We start from the raw sequence: 16,406 nt of genomic DNA, 5'->3' as shown, positions 1-16,406 counted from the left end.
CCACCTGACCCACCAGGGTCGTGGTGCCGGGGATGCCCGCCCCTCTCCGGAGCCTGACGGTGCGAGGCCGGCACCTCTGGGGGCCGTGTGCCCCACGCTGCCCAGGACCGGATATGAGCATCCGTGAGCCGAGGGCGCCTTTGCTGGCTGCAGGGCGACTGTGCCGTTTCTCCAACAGGACCCCGACGCCTCCGCTGCACGGGCACCGCCAGGGAGAAGCTGGCGGAGGCAGACAATGTGGATGCCCTTCCTCCTGGGAGCCGTCCCCGGCAGCCAGCCAGCCGCGGGCATCGGAGGTGGAAGGAGGATGAGCAAAGGAAACATTTCCCCTCCACTTTCAGCACCCCCGCCAGGCACCAGAAAGCGCGAGGACGCCAGGGTGGCCCAGGCTGAACCCCAGGTGCCTGGGGAGCCCGTCGGGGTGCGGGGCGGGGACTCTCTCCCGCGACCGGCCGCAGCCCCTCCCATCACTCCCCGTCCCATTCCCGGGTCCTCCAGGGACCCACGGGCTGTGGTGGGCGCCTACCTGGGCCTGACTGCGGAAGTGTTGAGAGCGCCCATGACTGAGATGCAGTGGTCTGTCACGGTGTCCGGTTGCTCAGCCCCATCACCAACTGCCCTCCCGGCTCCAGCCCTCCATGGAGGCCACCTGGAAGGCTGGCTGCTCCCTTCCACGGGGTGGCCGCGATTCAACTCCCTACGACCTTGCAGGGCCCCTGATTGCCCCTTCTACCCCAATCCACCGCTGCCCGGGGTCAGGGGTCAGCAGCACCGGGTGTCTGCCTTCTCCCCCGTCCTGGGGGGAGTTCGTGAGTCCCACTCACTCACCCCATCTCTGCCCCCATCCACCCAGGCTGCACCCGCTTTGCTTGAAGCTTCCTGACCCAGCTCGAGTCTCCACTCCGAGCCCTGGGCCGTATCCACGGGCGTGCAGCCAACACCCAGGGTCTTGATATTCTCACCTGGGAAACACTTCTCCAGGCCCAGTGGTCATAACACCCAGAACCGCTGCTCCTGTGACCCGCCCCCCGCCTTGAGTCCCCACCCCTCCCGGCAGTGGACCCCCCAGGATTCTAGTCCCTGAGCCCCTCAGCCGGCTCCCGTCCTCCCCAACCAAACAGCAGCCTGTGTCCTGTTCCAACACCCCCCTCCTGGACACCTCTCCCAGCCCCCTGCACGGGGCTCCCTCTCTCTAGTCTGTGCAGCTGGGTGCCACATGAGAAGGCCACTGAGCCCACCACTCGTGCCATTAGACGGGCAGCCACCCAGCCCAGCTGGCCCACAGCTCTCCAGAGACCCACGGCCCATCCCGAAGATTTGCCTTCCCAGAGGACTCCAGGGGAGGGCCCCTCTCTCCCAGGAGGTCCGAGGGGAGCCCCCAACTCCTGCCCCCACATCCACACGACCACAACCATCGCCCCAGCGATGGAAGAGGTCTGCCTGCACACAACCTCCTCTGCGTCCTAGACCGGCTGCATCCCTCATGGTGAGGCCTCGGCTGGCTCTGGGGTTCCTCCACCTGCTGCCCTCTCTGCAGCTCCTGGGCTGAATCGGGCCTCCTCCGTCAGGTCCCACGGGGCCTGCACTTCTCCTGTCCTAGGACTCTTCAGACTTGCTCTCAGGCTGACGCGCCCTGCCGGGCTGTGAGCAGAGCCCATCTCTGTGGGAGCATCGCTGCCCTGGTTCCCCGCACGTGCCGCCTGAAACAGCAATCTCCAGCAGATGCCTCGTTTTCCCCTCTGGTGAACCTCATGGCGCCGCTGAGACACGGGAAAGCCACATCCCCTACTTCGCGGATGAGGAAACGGAGGCAGCTGCCCAGGTCCCAGGTCCCCAAGGTAGACTGGGATTGGCCAGGGCACTGCCACAGCCGCCTGGGGCGCCCTCCTGGTGCCCGCCCCCCTTCCCTCCTCTCCAAGGAGGCTGCCTGATCCTCGTGGGGACTCGTGTTAGGGGCACACTTCACCAAAAGCCCCCTCGGTCCCGTAATGCACAGTGAACAGAAGAGACCACCTGGATCATGGGGCGAACTTCCCCTGGAAAAGCCAGCTGGTTGCAGCACTCGGGGCCCAGGATCCCCAGGCAGGGATTGAGTGGGCTTCCCAAAGCCTCCAAGTCCCGCCCCCCGCACGCCCTCCGCCCCGAGCCCTGCCCAAGTGGGGGACAGGAGGCTGGGCCAGAGCTGGGCAGGTATTTTATTGGAAGTTCACAGATACAAGAGCTCTGAGCAGGGTCACGGCTTGGAGGAGGTGGCATCAGGGAGGAGAGAGTCAGTCCCCAGATGCTGGCGGCCACCGGATCCTGGGAAGCTCCCACAAAAGCCCTTCTTGCTGGGTGTCAGGTCTGAGGGGCCCCAGGAGCCTGGGCGGGGGCACAGGCAGGCAGGGAGGGCAGCCACTGGAAGCCAAGGTGCAGCAGCACAGGAAGAAACCCATGGGCCCCCCTGAAACAGGAGGAGGGCCGGGAGGCAGAGAGCGTGGGCTGGCACGTAACTCACTGTCCCCCTGCCTCGCTGCCGGGTTCCCAGCTGCAGGGGGGCTCCGGCTCCGCCCCCACCGCAGGGCATCCGGCTTTCCTCAGCCACGAAATGAACCCATCTCAGAGCTTCATCTCCAGGCTGGCGGTGCCTGTCGGGGCCTCAGTAGTCGGTGAGCGGGTACCGCAGGAAGATGAAGACGAGGATGATGCAGGAGGCAGCCAGGGCAGAGCTGGTGATGTTGAACAGCCGAGCGGTCTTGGCGTCCTCCACTGCCCCGTTCAGGTCGTTGAGAAGTTTCTTGTCCCGAACCTGAAGCCAGAAGGAGGAGGTGAGACCGGCAGCCGGCGCCGGGGGTGGACACAGGCAGGGGCCAGGCGCGAGGGCATGAGGGCAGAGGGCCCCTGAGACTGTAGCCCCAAGCCAGCGTCAGTGGCCGATTCCTGAGTCCTGACAACCGTGCGGGGCTGCTGCACAACGATGTCCTGCTGGGTGGAAACGTGCCCCGGATTATGGGGCATCGGGTCGGAAACGTACTTTCAAACAGTTTACAAAATAAATAATATGTATTTAGAGAGAGAGAGAAGAAGAGTGAATATGGTACACTGTTAACATGGGGATGTCTGGGTGAAGGGTATATAGGAATTCTTTGCATCTTTTTTTTTTGCAACCTTTCTATAAATCTAAAACTATATAAAGTAAAATGGATCGTTAATACTGTACTATATACTTGAAAGTTGCTAAGATAGTGCATCTTCGGTGTTCTTACCACCAAAAAAAAAAAAATAGATAACTATATAAGATGATGAGTATTAACTAACCCCACTGTGGAAATCATTTCGTGGTACACCTTAAGCATATACAATGTTGTAGGTTGATTATATCTCAATAACGCTGGGAAAATAAATAAATAAAATAAAAGAGGAAGCCGGTCTCAGAGAGTTACGTGATTGGACGATGGGGCAATACACGTGTGTCCTAATCTGATTGGTCCCACCTCATGTAAAATTGCCTGGGATTCCCTGAGAATACACACTGTGCTTGGACGGGAGGCAGCCCTGGGGTCCCTGCAACGGGATATTAAAGTGAAGGGAGCGGTTGGAGCCCAGTAAGTCCTGGGGAGATGGTGGACAGCGGTGGACCCATTTCCAAGATCCTCTGGCTGTGAAGAGGTGTCCCTGGGGAGCATGTCCCCTCATCCAGGCTAGGTCTGAGGAGTCCCCTCTCCCTCCACAGAGTCCAGAGAAGAGCAGGTCTGAGCATGCTGCAAGCAGAGAGCAAAGCCTGGGAGGAGGAGGAGACAGAGGAAGCCGAGAGATGAGAGAGGCGGGGAGAGAAAGTCTCTGCATCAGCAGACTGGTGGGTAAATGGATGTACGGATGGATGTGTGGACAAAAGGCAGGGGGCTGGGTTGGGCAGATAGAGGACACTCATGTCTGGCTGCCCGGAGGGGGGGTTACGCAGATGGACGGGAGAATAGATGGGTAGTTAACGCGGTGGGGACACAGATGGGGTGGGAGTGTGGCTGGGTGGATGGACGGACGAGGCGAATGGTGGAAGGAACAGAGGGAGAGGAGAGAAGAAAGAAGACAGAGGTGACTGTCTGGCAGTGGATGGAGGGGCTGAGGAAGGGAAGGAGGAGATGGAGTGGAGTGGAGCTGGGGGACAAGTTGGAGGGACTGGGGAAGGGGTGGAAGATTGGGTGACTTAAGGCAGATTGTATAGAATGGAGAGGTAGAGGGAGGAAAAGAAGCTGGCCTTGAGGAACTAGGGAAGGGAACGAGAAAAGAAGAAAAGTCTATGCCCTTGTGGAACTTTTATTCTAGTGATTTTGGAGAGAGCCCACATCTTCACTGAGTTTTATCTTCCGTTGTGAGAACATGATGTATCACCCACTTATTTAGGTCTTATTGGACGTCGTCATTAAAATAAAATTTCATAATTCTCTCCAGAAGAAAGAGCTATGACATCTTCTGTTAGACTTAGTCTGTTTATTTTGGTTGTCATATTGTGACGTCTCAGATTGCATTGCTAACTGATTTTTGCTGGTGTATAAAAGTTCAGCTTCTATAGATTGATTTTGTACCCAGCTAAACTATCGTATTAATTATGATAACAGACCAAGTTTTCTATGTAATGAATCACATCTACGGTAAATAACAGTTCTAGTTCTTCCTTCAGGTCTTTATTCTTAGCCTCTGTAGCACAGTGGTTAAGAGTACAGATGCCTGGATTTGAATCCCAGTTTTGCCCATCACTGCATAACCTTAGCAAGTATTCTCATCTGTAACAGGAAGATAACAATAGTACCTACGGCATAGGGCTGTTGAAAGGAATTAATGAGTTGGTGGACACAAAGCATTAGCATAGTGTCTGGTCCAAAGCAAGCTCTTATATAACGGAAGCAAAGGCTTCGGAACGATGCTGACTAGCAATGATGTAACAGGCAGCCCACTCTCAGTCTTAATTGTAAAGCTCACGACTGAGAATGATGTTCATTGTATTATTAGAGGTAGATTGCTGTATTCTTAAAAATCCCCATGAGATAAACATATTTTTTCTCTAATTCATTAACTAGTAAATTATATTCATTGATTTTTTCCCCCTCATGTTGAAACAAGGCTGATTTATTTAAAAATAAACAATTGGTCATGACTCCCTTGTTGGATATTGGAATGAGGAAAGGAAGGATAGAGATGGATGTTGGAAGTGGATGGCTGAGTAACCCATCCATTCAGTTGTAAAGGAGATCAGGGAAGAGGAGAACTGGACAGGTGATTTGATGATGGGAAGGCAGGTGGGTGATGAGAAGGAGGGAGATATGAACGTCCCATGCTGGATGCGTGGGACACACAGAGATACGGACATAGGAATGGATGCTGGATGGAAGGGATGGTTGGATGGATACACGGGTGTTTGCCAGAAGCGAAGGACTGGTACACAGATGGATACATGAAACGTGCTCCACAGGCAGGCCAGGCAAGTAGATCAATACCTGAGAACGGGTGCTGAGTGGATGGAGCAGGCTAGATGGACACATGAAGGTATGCCAGGTGGGCAGGACAGGTAGACAGATGGATATACGAAATTACATTGCATGATGGGAACAGGTACCTAGGTGGTCACAGGAAGGTATACTGGATGGGCGGGGCAGGCTGGTAGATGAATTTATGAATATGCGCTGGATAACCTGGACAGGTGGCTAGATGGATACATGAGTATGTGTTGGATGGGTAGGACAGGTGGCTCGATGGGTTTAGAAATAAATGCTGAATTGTTGGGATAGGCGGGTAAGATGGATGTGTGAATGTGCACTGAGGTGGTGGGAAAGGTGCGTATAGGGACGTATAAAAGTGTGTCAAATGGATGGAATGGAGGATAGATGGATATACGAATGTGTGCTGGGTGAATGGGATGGGTAGATAATTGGAGAGGAGGGAGGGTTGTTGGGTAGATTATAGTATAGACCAATGCAGGGCAGGTGAATAGGTTCATTAACTCAGTCAAGCAATATCAGTGCCTGCTCTGTGTAGTTGCTCTTCTAGGTCCCAAGTATACAGCAGGGAAAAAAACAAAGTCCCCTGTCCTCATGCAGCTTACATTTAAGGACACATTTAAGGGAGAGGACATGGAAAGTAAACGCAACACATAAGTAAAATGTATAGGGTGTTAAATGTGCTGAACAGAGAGCTGAGGAGGACACAGAGCGGAGCATGGTGGGAGGCATGGCTCTAGCTGGGCGCTCAGGAAGGAACACATGGAGCACGGACATCTGAGTAAAGCCCGGAAGCGTGTGACAGACTCGGTCATGTGTTTATCTGCAGGGAAAGCACGTCTCAGAGCACGCAGCTCTGAGGTGGGGATGAACCTGTGTTCTGGGGAATAACCAGAGGCCAGTGTGGGGAGAGCAGAACCCAGAGGGGAAGGGGAGTGCGACTTACGGTCAGAGAGGAAACAGGCAAGAAGCAGGTTGCGTGGGACTTTGTAGGCACTTTTTAGCAGAAAATACAAGGGCAGAGGCTCCGGCGTGTTTTAACCTGGTAATTCTGGATGCTGTGTAGAGAATAGGTGGAAGGGGCAGAGGCTGGACAAAGTAAAGAAGAGGCCGACAGTCCAGGTGAGTGGTCAGGGTGGGTTGCATCAGGGCAGTGGTCGTGAAGGTGGTAGGAACTGACCTTTTTCTGGATCTATTTTGAAGATAGAGCTGACAGTATTTACTGGGATCAGATGTGGAGTGTGAGAAAAAAAGAAAGGAATTTGAGATGACTTCAAGGCTTTTTCATTTGATCTACTGAAATCAGGGAGCTGTAGGAGACTCCAGGGGGAGTAAGTTTGTGCATGGTTCAGTAGTTGGGTTTCTGACATGTTTAGCTAGAAATGTCTTCTAGACGTAGAGCTGGACATTTTGAGCAGGTAGGTTTTCTGCGAGTCTAGAGTTCAGGGATGAGGTCTAGGGCAGAGATACAAATTGGAGGAGCATATGAGCATAAAGACGCTACTTGGGGCCATGAGGCTGGGTGAGAGCACCAAGGGAGAGAGTGTAGGCAAGAGATGAAGAGGACCAGGGACTGAGCCCCAGAGCATCCCAACGTTGAAAGATCTGGGAAGCAAGAGGTATCCAGGAAAGGAGGCTGAGAAGGGCAGTCTAAAAAGCAGAAGGAAGGCAAGGGGAAGGAAAGGACGGTGGGTGGGGGTGAAATGACGTGAAAGGAGGAGGAGTAAACATGCAGGAATGGAATGGATAAATGGATGCAGGGCAGGTGGGTGAAGAGGTGGATGGGTGATGTTGGGTGGAAAGAAAGGAAAAGGAGGAAGACAGGTGAGTGAACAGATGGATGGTTGGATACTTGGGTGAGTCAGTCAAAGAAAGGAAAGGAAGAAAAATGGGAGGATGTGCAGACGGATCAATGGATGGACAGTTCTTTTATGAAGGTGTATCTTCATGGGATGATAGATTGATAGTGTGTGAAGGAAAGGGAGGGAGGATGGGTCGATGGGTGTATAGATGAATGGATACCAGCTCAACACCTGATTACACGAATGGATATAATAAATAATTGGAAGAACGGGGTAGAGGGAAGAAAGGGAGGGATAATATATAAATGGATGAATGGGCAACTTAATTTAGAGGTGAATGAAGGGGAAGCAGGAATAAATGAAAGGAAAAGATGGAGAGACGGAAATGTATTGATGGTTGACGGATGGCTGGCTGGCTGGTGGGTGGGTGGATACATGGTTGTGAGAAGGAGAAAGGCAAGAGAGAAGGGCTGATGAAGAGAAGTTTTAATGAATGATTAGCTATATAGATAGGAGTTGGCAGAAGAATGGAGAATAGTACAAAGGAAGCCTGTATGGTTGGGTGGATGAATGAATAAGCCGAGATGGACAGAAAGTGCAGGAAAATGGACAGAGAGAGGAAGAGGTGAGAGGATGAATGGACAGAGGGTGATGACCACAGGAAGAAGAGTGCAGTGATTCAAAAAGGGTCCGAGAAAGGAACCTGATGCTGACCTCAAGGCAGTTACTTTGTGTCACTGTGCCTCCGTTTCCTCATCTGTAAAACCAGGATATTAATTGCACCTATTCATAGGGTTTTGTTATCATTAAATAAAACGCTACATCTAATTAAATAATTAGAAGTTCTTAGAAAGGTGCCTAGAATATACTCAATAATTAGTTAATTAAGAGCTCAATAATTAATTGTTTTATTGTTATTTGCTGGCTTGTTACTATTGCTATTACTATGAATGAGTAAAAGGGGGGAAACAGATGAATCCAGGGAGAAAAAAAGACTAGATGGAGAGCTGGGTGGATGGATAGATGAACAGAGTAATGGATGAGGTTGGTGGATAAACCGTGGAAGGAGAGGAAGAAAAAAAAGACAGATAGGGGCTTCCCTGGTGGCGCAGTGGTTGAGAGTTTGCCTGCCGATGCAGGGGACACGGGTTCGTGCCCCGGTCTGGGAAGATCCCACATGCCGCGGAGCGGCTGGGCCCGTGAGCCATGGCCGCTGAGCCTGCGCCGCAACGGGAGAGGCCACAACAGTGAGAGGCCCGCGTAACACAAAAGAAAGAAAAAAAAAGACAGATGATGAAACGAGTAGAAACATGAATTTTGTAAATAAGTGAAAGAGTGAATAAAGGGACGGCTGACAGTATGGAAGTGAAATTCCGGAAGAAAGAAGATGAATTTTTGGAGACAAAGTCACATGGGGACTTCCCTGGAGGTCCAGTGGTTAGGACTCCATGCTTCCACTGCAGCGGGCGTGGGTTCAACCCCTGGTCGGGGGACTAAGATCCCGCATGCCGCATGGCATGGCCAAAAAAAAAAGAAAAAAAGTAAGTCACATGATATTGACTCTTCGTTTAACATTCCTCAAAGTTTTCACTTAAAGCAAAACAAAATCCTAACTGTGGCAGACAAGATGTATGTGGTCTGGCCCCTCCCCCACCTCTCTGGACCCATCTCCTATGCTCACCCCCATTCTAGCCACATTGGTCCCTGAACCTGACTTTGCCGCAGGGCTTTTGCAATATCTGATCTTTTCCTGGAATATGCTTTCTCAAAAAGACGCATTTATGGCTACTGCGTGAATTAATCCAGGTTTACACTCAAATAGCATCTCAACAAAGAGGCCTTCCTTGCCTCTACATAAAAGAGCAGCGCACATCTCCCTCACCATGCTTCATGTGCTCTTCAGAGCTGACGTCACCATCTGACATGCATAAGTGTTACTTTTATTATTGTCTGACACCCCACCAGAATGTAAGCACCTCATGGGCAGGGGCCGTGTGTTCCTTGTCACTGACTAGGCATTAGAATTGCGTGTGAGACAAATGCGTGAAGAGTGGAAGGATGTTGGGAAGTTTGAATGAACTGAAGACTAGGTCATTGACTAGAGAGTTTAATGAATAGATATGATGGTTACCTACAAGGAAGGGAGGGAAGGAGAGGAAGAGGCGACGGGCATGATAATCAAAGTGAGGGAAGACAATGAATATACAGATGGAGGGGAAACTGACAGATGGATGTAGGTGAGGAAAGACAGGAGGGAAGAAAAGAGGAGATTAAACAAATCCACAAAGGTGTGTGGGTAAACCAGATAGAAAGAGATGGATGGATGGATTCAGTGAATAGGTGTGTGGGAGGGGATAGCTGAAGGAATTAGGTTACAGTGTGGATAGAGGAATTGATAGGAGGCTAGAAGTATGTGTGGGGTGAGCAAATGGGTAGAAGAAAAGAAAAAAGGGAAAAGGAAAGGTGAGGATGTGTATGTATGGATGAATGGATGGAAGCTTGGATGAACTAATTAGTAATGTACATTGACGGGTAAAAGTGATGGAAGAAGGAATGAGTGGATACAAGGAGGAAACAGGGTATATGGGGTACATGGAGTACGAGATAGACAGTTGGGTAAATGAGAAAAAGAATGAGAAAGTTGAGAAGAAAAGAGAGGAGATGAATTATCTTCCTGAATCACTAGATTAATTGATGGACGGGTAATTAAAGTGAGTAAGGGAAGAAAGGAGGGAACAGGAAATAGAAGGTGGGAAGATGGTTAGAGAGATGTACAACGGGAAAAGGATGGATGTTTAAATAAAGTTGGTGGATATGTGTATTGATGGACAGATGACTGGGTAAAGTCATACACAGGGCAGGTGGATGCATAGAAGTAATGGGAGGTAAGGATGGACATGGAGGATGGATGTAGGAAAGAACAATAAAAATAATAAAAGAAACGACTATGGGCATGGTGCTATGCTAACAGCATTACACGGCATTAACTCAGTTAATCCTCTCAACAACACTCTGAGGTAGGTACAACCCCATTTTTACGAGGAGGAAAATAAGGCACGGATAGATGTAATACCAACTTAAGGTCCCAGGACTCAAACCTATGCTGTACACCAGAGCCACCATGAACACTGGGCGTATGGCTATGTGGTACACACAGAAGGTGGAAGAGGTGGGTAGGAGGGAGAGAAGATAGAAGAATGGATAAACAGAGCAGGTGGGCAGTTAGATGGATGAACCACTGGAGAGGAAATAATTGGAAGAAGAGGGGAGAAGGGAAGAAGGGAGGAAGAAGACATATATAAAAAGACCAGTGGGAGGGTGGAAAGACGAATGGGTAGGTGGATGTGTTCGGTATGGATGAATGACTTGGTGTGTTGGACAGTATTCTGGGATGAACTGAGAAAGTAAAGGGGATCAGGAGTGAGGGTGGGAGAAAAGTTAAGTGAATAAATGAATGGAAAGATAGGTGAAAGTATGAATAGATTCATGGTGAGGAAATGGGTGTTAGCACGTAGGTGGATGAATGAATGAAATCAACGGATATAGTGAGCACAGATAGATGAAAGGATGGGTGGATGGATGGGCAGGTGGATGGATGGATGGATGGATGGATGGACGGGCAGGTGGATGGATGGATGTGAGGATGAGTGGATGGGTGGGCAGGTGGATGGATGGATGGATGGCTGGGCGGGTGGATGTATGTATGTGAGGATGAGTGGACAGATGGGTGGGTGGATGGATGGATGGATGGACGGACGGGCGGGTGGATGGATGGATGGATGGATGTGAGGATGAGTGGATGGGTGGGCAGGTGGATGGATGGATGTGAGGATGAGTGGATGGGTGGGCAGGTGGATGGATGGATGGATGGCTGGGCGGGTGGATGTATGTATGTGAGGATGAGTGGACAGATGGGTGGGTGGATGGATGGATGGATGGACGGACGGGCGGGTGGATGGATGGATGGATGTGAGGATGAGTGGATGGGTGGGCAGGTGGATGGATGGATGGATGGATGGGCGGGTGGATGTATGTATGTATGTGAGGATGAGTGGATGGATGGATGGATGGACGGACGGGCAGGTGGATGGATGGATGGATGGATGGGTGGGTGGATGGATGGATGGATGGATGGATGGGTGGGTGGATGGATGGATGGATGGATGTGAGGATGAGTGGACGGATGGGCGGGTGGATGGATGTGAGGATGAGTGGACGGACGGGCGGGTGGGTGGATGGATGGATGTGAGGATGAGTGGATGGGTGGGTGGGTGGGTGGGTGGGTGGATGGATGGATGGACGGACGGACGGGTGGATGGATGATGGATGGATGGGTGGGCGTAGGTACATATGTATGAATGGATGGACGGGTGATATTCAGAAAGGAAGGAGTGGGCAAGTATGTAAAAACAGAAACAGACACAGTATCCTTCCCCCTAATCTATTCTTTCTGACTGCCCTGTCACCGAGAAGTCTCACAGCCTGTGTCCTCATTGCAATCTGCTGCTCCTCTCTGCCACCATCCCCGCCCTGGTTCAAGCCATGTGCCCTCTCGCCTGGACCACCACACCGGACCCTCACTCCTCCCTGCCTCTGGGCTTGTCTCATCCCCTCCCTCCACCCTGGCTGCAGAGTTCACAGCTCTGATCACCTTTCCCTTCCGTGTCCCCCATACCCTTCCCATGGAACTCCAAGTCTTTCACTGCACGGCCTCAGTCTGCCTTTCCTGGACCATCTTCTGCTCCCCACTAAGGATGGGGCCCTGCTGCTCCCGACTGCCCAACCCTCGTGTCTTAGTTTATGAACTCCTGTCCCCTCACCCACGCTTCAAGGCCCGGGTAAATGCTGCCTCCCCCAGAAGTGTCCGGGGCTGAGCCCAACCTCACGCCCAAGCTGGGAGTGAAGTGTTCTTCTCCTGAAACGTTTGGTGCGTATGCATCTTCCCATGCACCCTCTGTCCATCCACCCATCCCTCCAGCATCCTTTGCCCCCCAACTTGGCCAGCCCTGCCTTGGGTCAGGAGTGGGCAGCTGTGGTCAGTGCGCGGGCTCTCTGATGGGGAGGAAGGTTCGGCCAGAGGGAGGCAGCAGAGCCTTTGGGGGTGGGGGCAACCCGGGCGTCACAAAGGCCCCAGGCTGGGGGCAGCCAGGCGCACCCAGGGAGCTCGCTTAGGGAAGGGGTTAAAAGTGGGTCATGCCGGGCCTTGAATGCCAAGATGAGGAGGCTGGACTTCTCCAGGCCGAGAAAGGGGAGCCGGGGGCCATGGTGAGCACCTCGTACAGACTGCACAGACGGAGACCTGGCCTTCTGCGTCTGAGCCATCCCCAGACACCATGCCGAGCCCACGAGGGTGCCCCTGGGGGCGGGGCGTGCGGGGACAGACGGGGACAGCTAGGGACACAGCGCTTCTTTCTCACCCACCGAAGGCCAGCCTCCGCCCTGCTTCTGTGCTTATTTGAATGCTGTTTTGTTTTGCTGTGTTTTGTGAACGGATGAGGAAATGGGCTCAGTGAAGCGAGAGCACTGCTTTTAAGAGGCCACGCGGGGAGTTAGCCGAGGCCTCCTGACCCCAAGGCCATCAGGTGCCCTTGGAAGTGCCCAGGACGGCTGCAAACGATGTAGGATGCAGCAGCCCAGGAGACGGACAGCTGGACGGACAGATGGACGAATTCCCAGGCGTGGGAGCCGTGCCAGCCAGGTCTGTCCTCCCCTCTGCCCGGGACAGAGGCAGCTCGCCTTGCTCACCCCTCCCAGGGAAGCCCCAAGCCTTTCTGCCCTCGCTAACGCCCAGGAAGGATGTGAGGGAGCAGCCGGGTGCAGGCGCAGTGAATCCCCTTCTGCCTCTAGAAGCAGCAACTCCCACCCTGCACTGCAGAGCGGATCCTGAACCATTCAGGAATCTGTGACCTACCTACAGCCCGCAGCAGATGGGCCTGCCCTGCGCCAGCCAGCTGCCCACAGGAGCACACGCAGCCGGCCCCAGGTCCACAGGCTACTCGTGGGGCCAGGCAAGAGGGCCCCGGGAGGCAGAGCTGAGGCTGGCCCGGGGGCTTCACCCCCAGTTCCCAGGGACCCCTGCACGCACACACAATACACACATGCACACACATCCACAATGCATTCTCACACCCATATGCAGGCATATGCTCGTGCACACACGTGCCACACACTCACATATGCACACCCATGCACTCCCACTCCCACACAATTACACACGTGCACACTCACACCGACACACTCATACACTTGCAAATGCACTCTCATGCCCACACAACTCATGCACACACACACGCTCACACCCATATGCAGGCACACACGCACACAATGCAACACATTCACACCTATATGCACACACACTCGTGCACACTCACACATGTGCCCACACTCACGCACACTCGATGGACACGGTGTCATGTGGTGGAGCCCAGGGCTGGGTACTCAGACCTGGATTTGAAGGCGGTGGGTGACCGTGATGCCAATGATGAGTCAGGAGGACAAGACGACCAGGTGGCCAGAGCTTGTGAGGCCAGGGCAGGGGGCTCCGTGCTCAGAGACGCACAGAGGCAGAGCAGTCCCAGCACCTTCCCCCAGGCTAGCCTCTCGGGCCCAGCCCCTCCTCGGCCTCCAGCAACCCCCCCACCCCGCCCCGTGTTCTGCCCCCGCCCCGCCGGGCAGCTGCAATCAGTGAAATGCGCCTGGCCTTGGACACTCAGATCAGGGCTCGGGAAAAGTGATGATCTGGCGAGACGTGAGCCAGGCCCTTCCGGGGTGGCGGGAAGGGAGCGAGGCCCTGAGTCTACCCCTCCCTTCCTGCTGGTTGGGCTCCAGCAGCCCCGGGCTCTTGGGTCCTTACACATCTGCGTGGATCTCCCGACCCCAAGACCCCAAGTGCGAGTCAATCACAGCTCCCCGCCTGTCATCTCAGTCCACTTCTCTCCACTTTGCCCCCACCCCGGGGGGATGGGGTCCTGTCTGCCTGGGACACTGCTGTGCACCCAGCCAGCTCCGCTCACAGCAGCAAGGGGCTTCTGGAAGCTGTATACACTCAGGGCGTGGAGTCAGGGTGTATGGGACACCCTCACACCTCCCTCCCCCGGGCTCCTGGCTCCCACAGAGCCTCCCCCGGGACGGACCATCTAGAAACCGTGTGTGAGGGGAGACAGAGCAGTGGCTGGGGGTCAGCACCCCCGTCTGTCTGTCACGGCCTCCCTCGGAGCGCCTGCCTGGCATCAGGTTCCCTGCAAGGGGCTTGGACAAGAAGGTCTCCAGCAGTGACGTCACCCCTCCTCCTGTCAACAGGGGAAGGATTCCAAGGCCTCTTCATCTCCCTGCTGGCTCCATCCCTATGCCTAGGGACAGCTTCACCCAGGCCTAATTCCCACGTCCCCCGCCCAGGGGACAGGACACCGAGTCCCAGGTCCCCACCCCACAGACCAAACTCGCTGTGCACAGACCCTGGCCCTGAGGACCCCGAGCCCCGACAAGACACCCTGGAAGGTTCCCCAGCTCAGGTCAGGATGGGCTGGCTCTCCCTGCCAGCCCCGAGCTGGCTGCCATCCGTGTCTCGCTGGGTCCCCCACCATCCTTCTATCCCTCAGCCGCTCCGCTGCACCTGCTGCACCCATGGGCTTCTCTGCGAGGGAGGGGGCAGAGCGATGCAGCCGGCACCCACGTCTCCTGCTCCCCCTGCCCCCTCCTCCATCCCCGCCCCCCGCTCACTTTGAGGGAGTAGGCCAGGGCGATGAAACCCAGGCAGCAGAAGTTGAGGTAGACGAAGTTGAAGATGGACCACAGGTAGTAGTCGTTCACCTCCGCGGTGTCGGGATAGACCTCGATGACCGCCGTGGGGTTCGTCATGGTCTTCTTCTCTGCTAGGTGCTTGCAGGCCTGGGGGGCGCTGGTGGCCCGCACGCTGTCTGTCCTGCTGCTCTTAGACTCCATGGGGAACAGGGTGGGTGCCATGGGGGGTGAGGCTGAGGGCTCAGGCCCGGGGGCCGCTGGAGCCTGCAGGGCGGGGGGCTTGGACACGCAGGCGAAGCAGCCCTTGGGCGAACCCGCCGGGGGCCTCGGGATCCAGAAGGCCCCGTCCAGGGGAACTCGGGCTTCCTGGGTGCCGTCCGTGGTGCTGGCCGGGGCTCCCAGCGGGGCTGGGCACTGGCTGGAGCCCTGGGCCTGCAGGGAGGGGGAGAGGAAGGATGAGCCGGGTCCGGACCACCCTATTGGGCCCACCCTGGCACCCTGCGGTGTCTCCCCTTTGGCCCCATAAACAGCCCCCCAGGACAATCCCCACCCGCCGCAGATGCCGGAGCCCTCACAGCAGCCTTGGCAGGGACGTCGGGGGCTTTTCGTCACTTCGCCATCTGCGCACAAACAGTCACCCACTGACACACAACAGCAGCGCCCCCCAGCATCCCGACTGGCACACTCTTGCGGTAAACAGAGCAACCAGCACCCCCAGACAGCCCGGCACACACAGGGCACGCAGACCCACAATGACACAGCCTCAGTCACTCTTTGGCGGAAGGAGGAGAGCTCCCCGGAGCACCTGCGCGCTGGCTCCCGCTGTCACACCGGACACAAACGCCAACACCACCACCCGGCTCCCCAGACCCCGGCACACGCCGAGCGCTCAGAGACGCCGCCAGGTAAACAACCCCGCACTGTGACACTCACACACACCGCGACACAGGCCCCGACACGATCCCCCGAGGATGAACACGGCGGCCGCTGGGGCTCCGAACCCGCGCGCATCGCCCCCTCACACCCCGGCCCCGAGCGGCGCCCGGACCCCAAGAGCGCGCACTCGCCGCGGGCCACTCGCCCCGTGCCGGGAACGGACGCACAATGACACTCTGCGAAACGAACACTCTCCGACGAGGCACCCGCGCCCCGCGCCGCCCCGAGGGTCCGCAGCCGAGGCCCCGCGGCCCCGCAGGCCCCCAGCCTGACCCGGGTCTGCCGCAGCCGCCCGGACGGCGCGCCCTCACCTACTGGCGAATCCTCGGCGGCCTGGCCCGACCCAGCGCCGCGCTCCGCGCGTCCTTCCGCCGTCCCGCGGGTGTCTGGCTGTCCCGCCGCTCCGCGTCCCAGCGGCCCGACCTCGGCGCGGGAAGCGCGCGGGGTGGCGGTGGGG

At 55.3% G+C, this 16,406-nt stretch overlaps 1 protein-coding gene across 1 annotated transcript; it reads right to left on the bottom strand.

Moving 5' to 3' along the window:
• Positions 1-2,191: 2,191 nt before the first annotated feature.
• IFITM10 (interferon induced transmembrane protein 10) lies at positions 2,192-16,024 on the bottom strand. Its single transcript, XM_060017574.1, has 3 exons — positions 15,947-16,024; positions 14,993-15,445; positions 2,192-2,788 (listed from the first exon to the last, which is right to left on the bottom strand). The coding sequence occupies exons 1-3, from the start codon at positions 16,022-16,024 to the stop codon at positions 2,639-2,641; spliced, it is 681 nt and encodes a 226-aa protein (XP_059873557.1). The 3' UTR covers positions 2,192-2,638.
• Between the last annotated feature and the right edge of the window lie 382 nt (positions 16,025-16,406).

Source organism: Delphinus delphis, chromosome 8 (assembly GCF_949987515.2).
Source record: "Delphinus delphis chromosome 8, mDelDel1.2, whole genome shotgun sequence".
NCBI classification, from domain to species: Eukaryota; Metazoa; Chordata; class Mammalia; order Artiodactyla; family Delphinidae; genus Delphinus; species Delphinus delphis.
The sequence above is the reverse complement of the archived record's forward strand: the minus strand, read 5'-3'. Positions and strand labels throughout refer to the sequence as shown.

Excerpts from the sequence above, each read along its gene's own strand:
- IFITM10 (XM_060017574.1), bottom strand. The coding sequence starts at position 16,024 with ATGCGCGCGGGTTCGGAGCCCCAGCGGCCGCCGTGTTCATCCTCGGGG. Across the intron at positions 15,446-15,946 it reads GGGCCTGTGTCGCGGTGTGT|GCCCAGGGCTCCAGCCAGTG; the intron begins GTGAGTGTCACA and ends CCCTCCCTGCAG. Across the intron at positions 2,789-14,992 it reads CCCTGGCCTACTCCCTCAAA|GTTCGGGACAAGAAACTTCT; the intron begins GTGAGCGGGGGG and ends TTCTGGCTTCAG.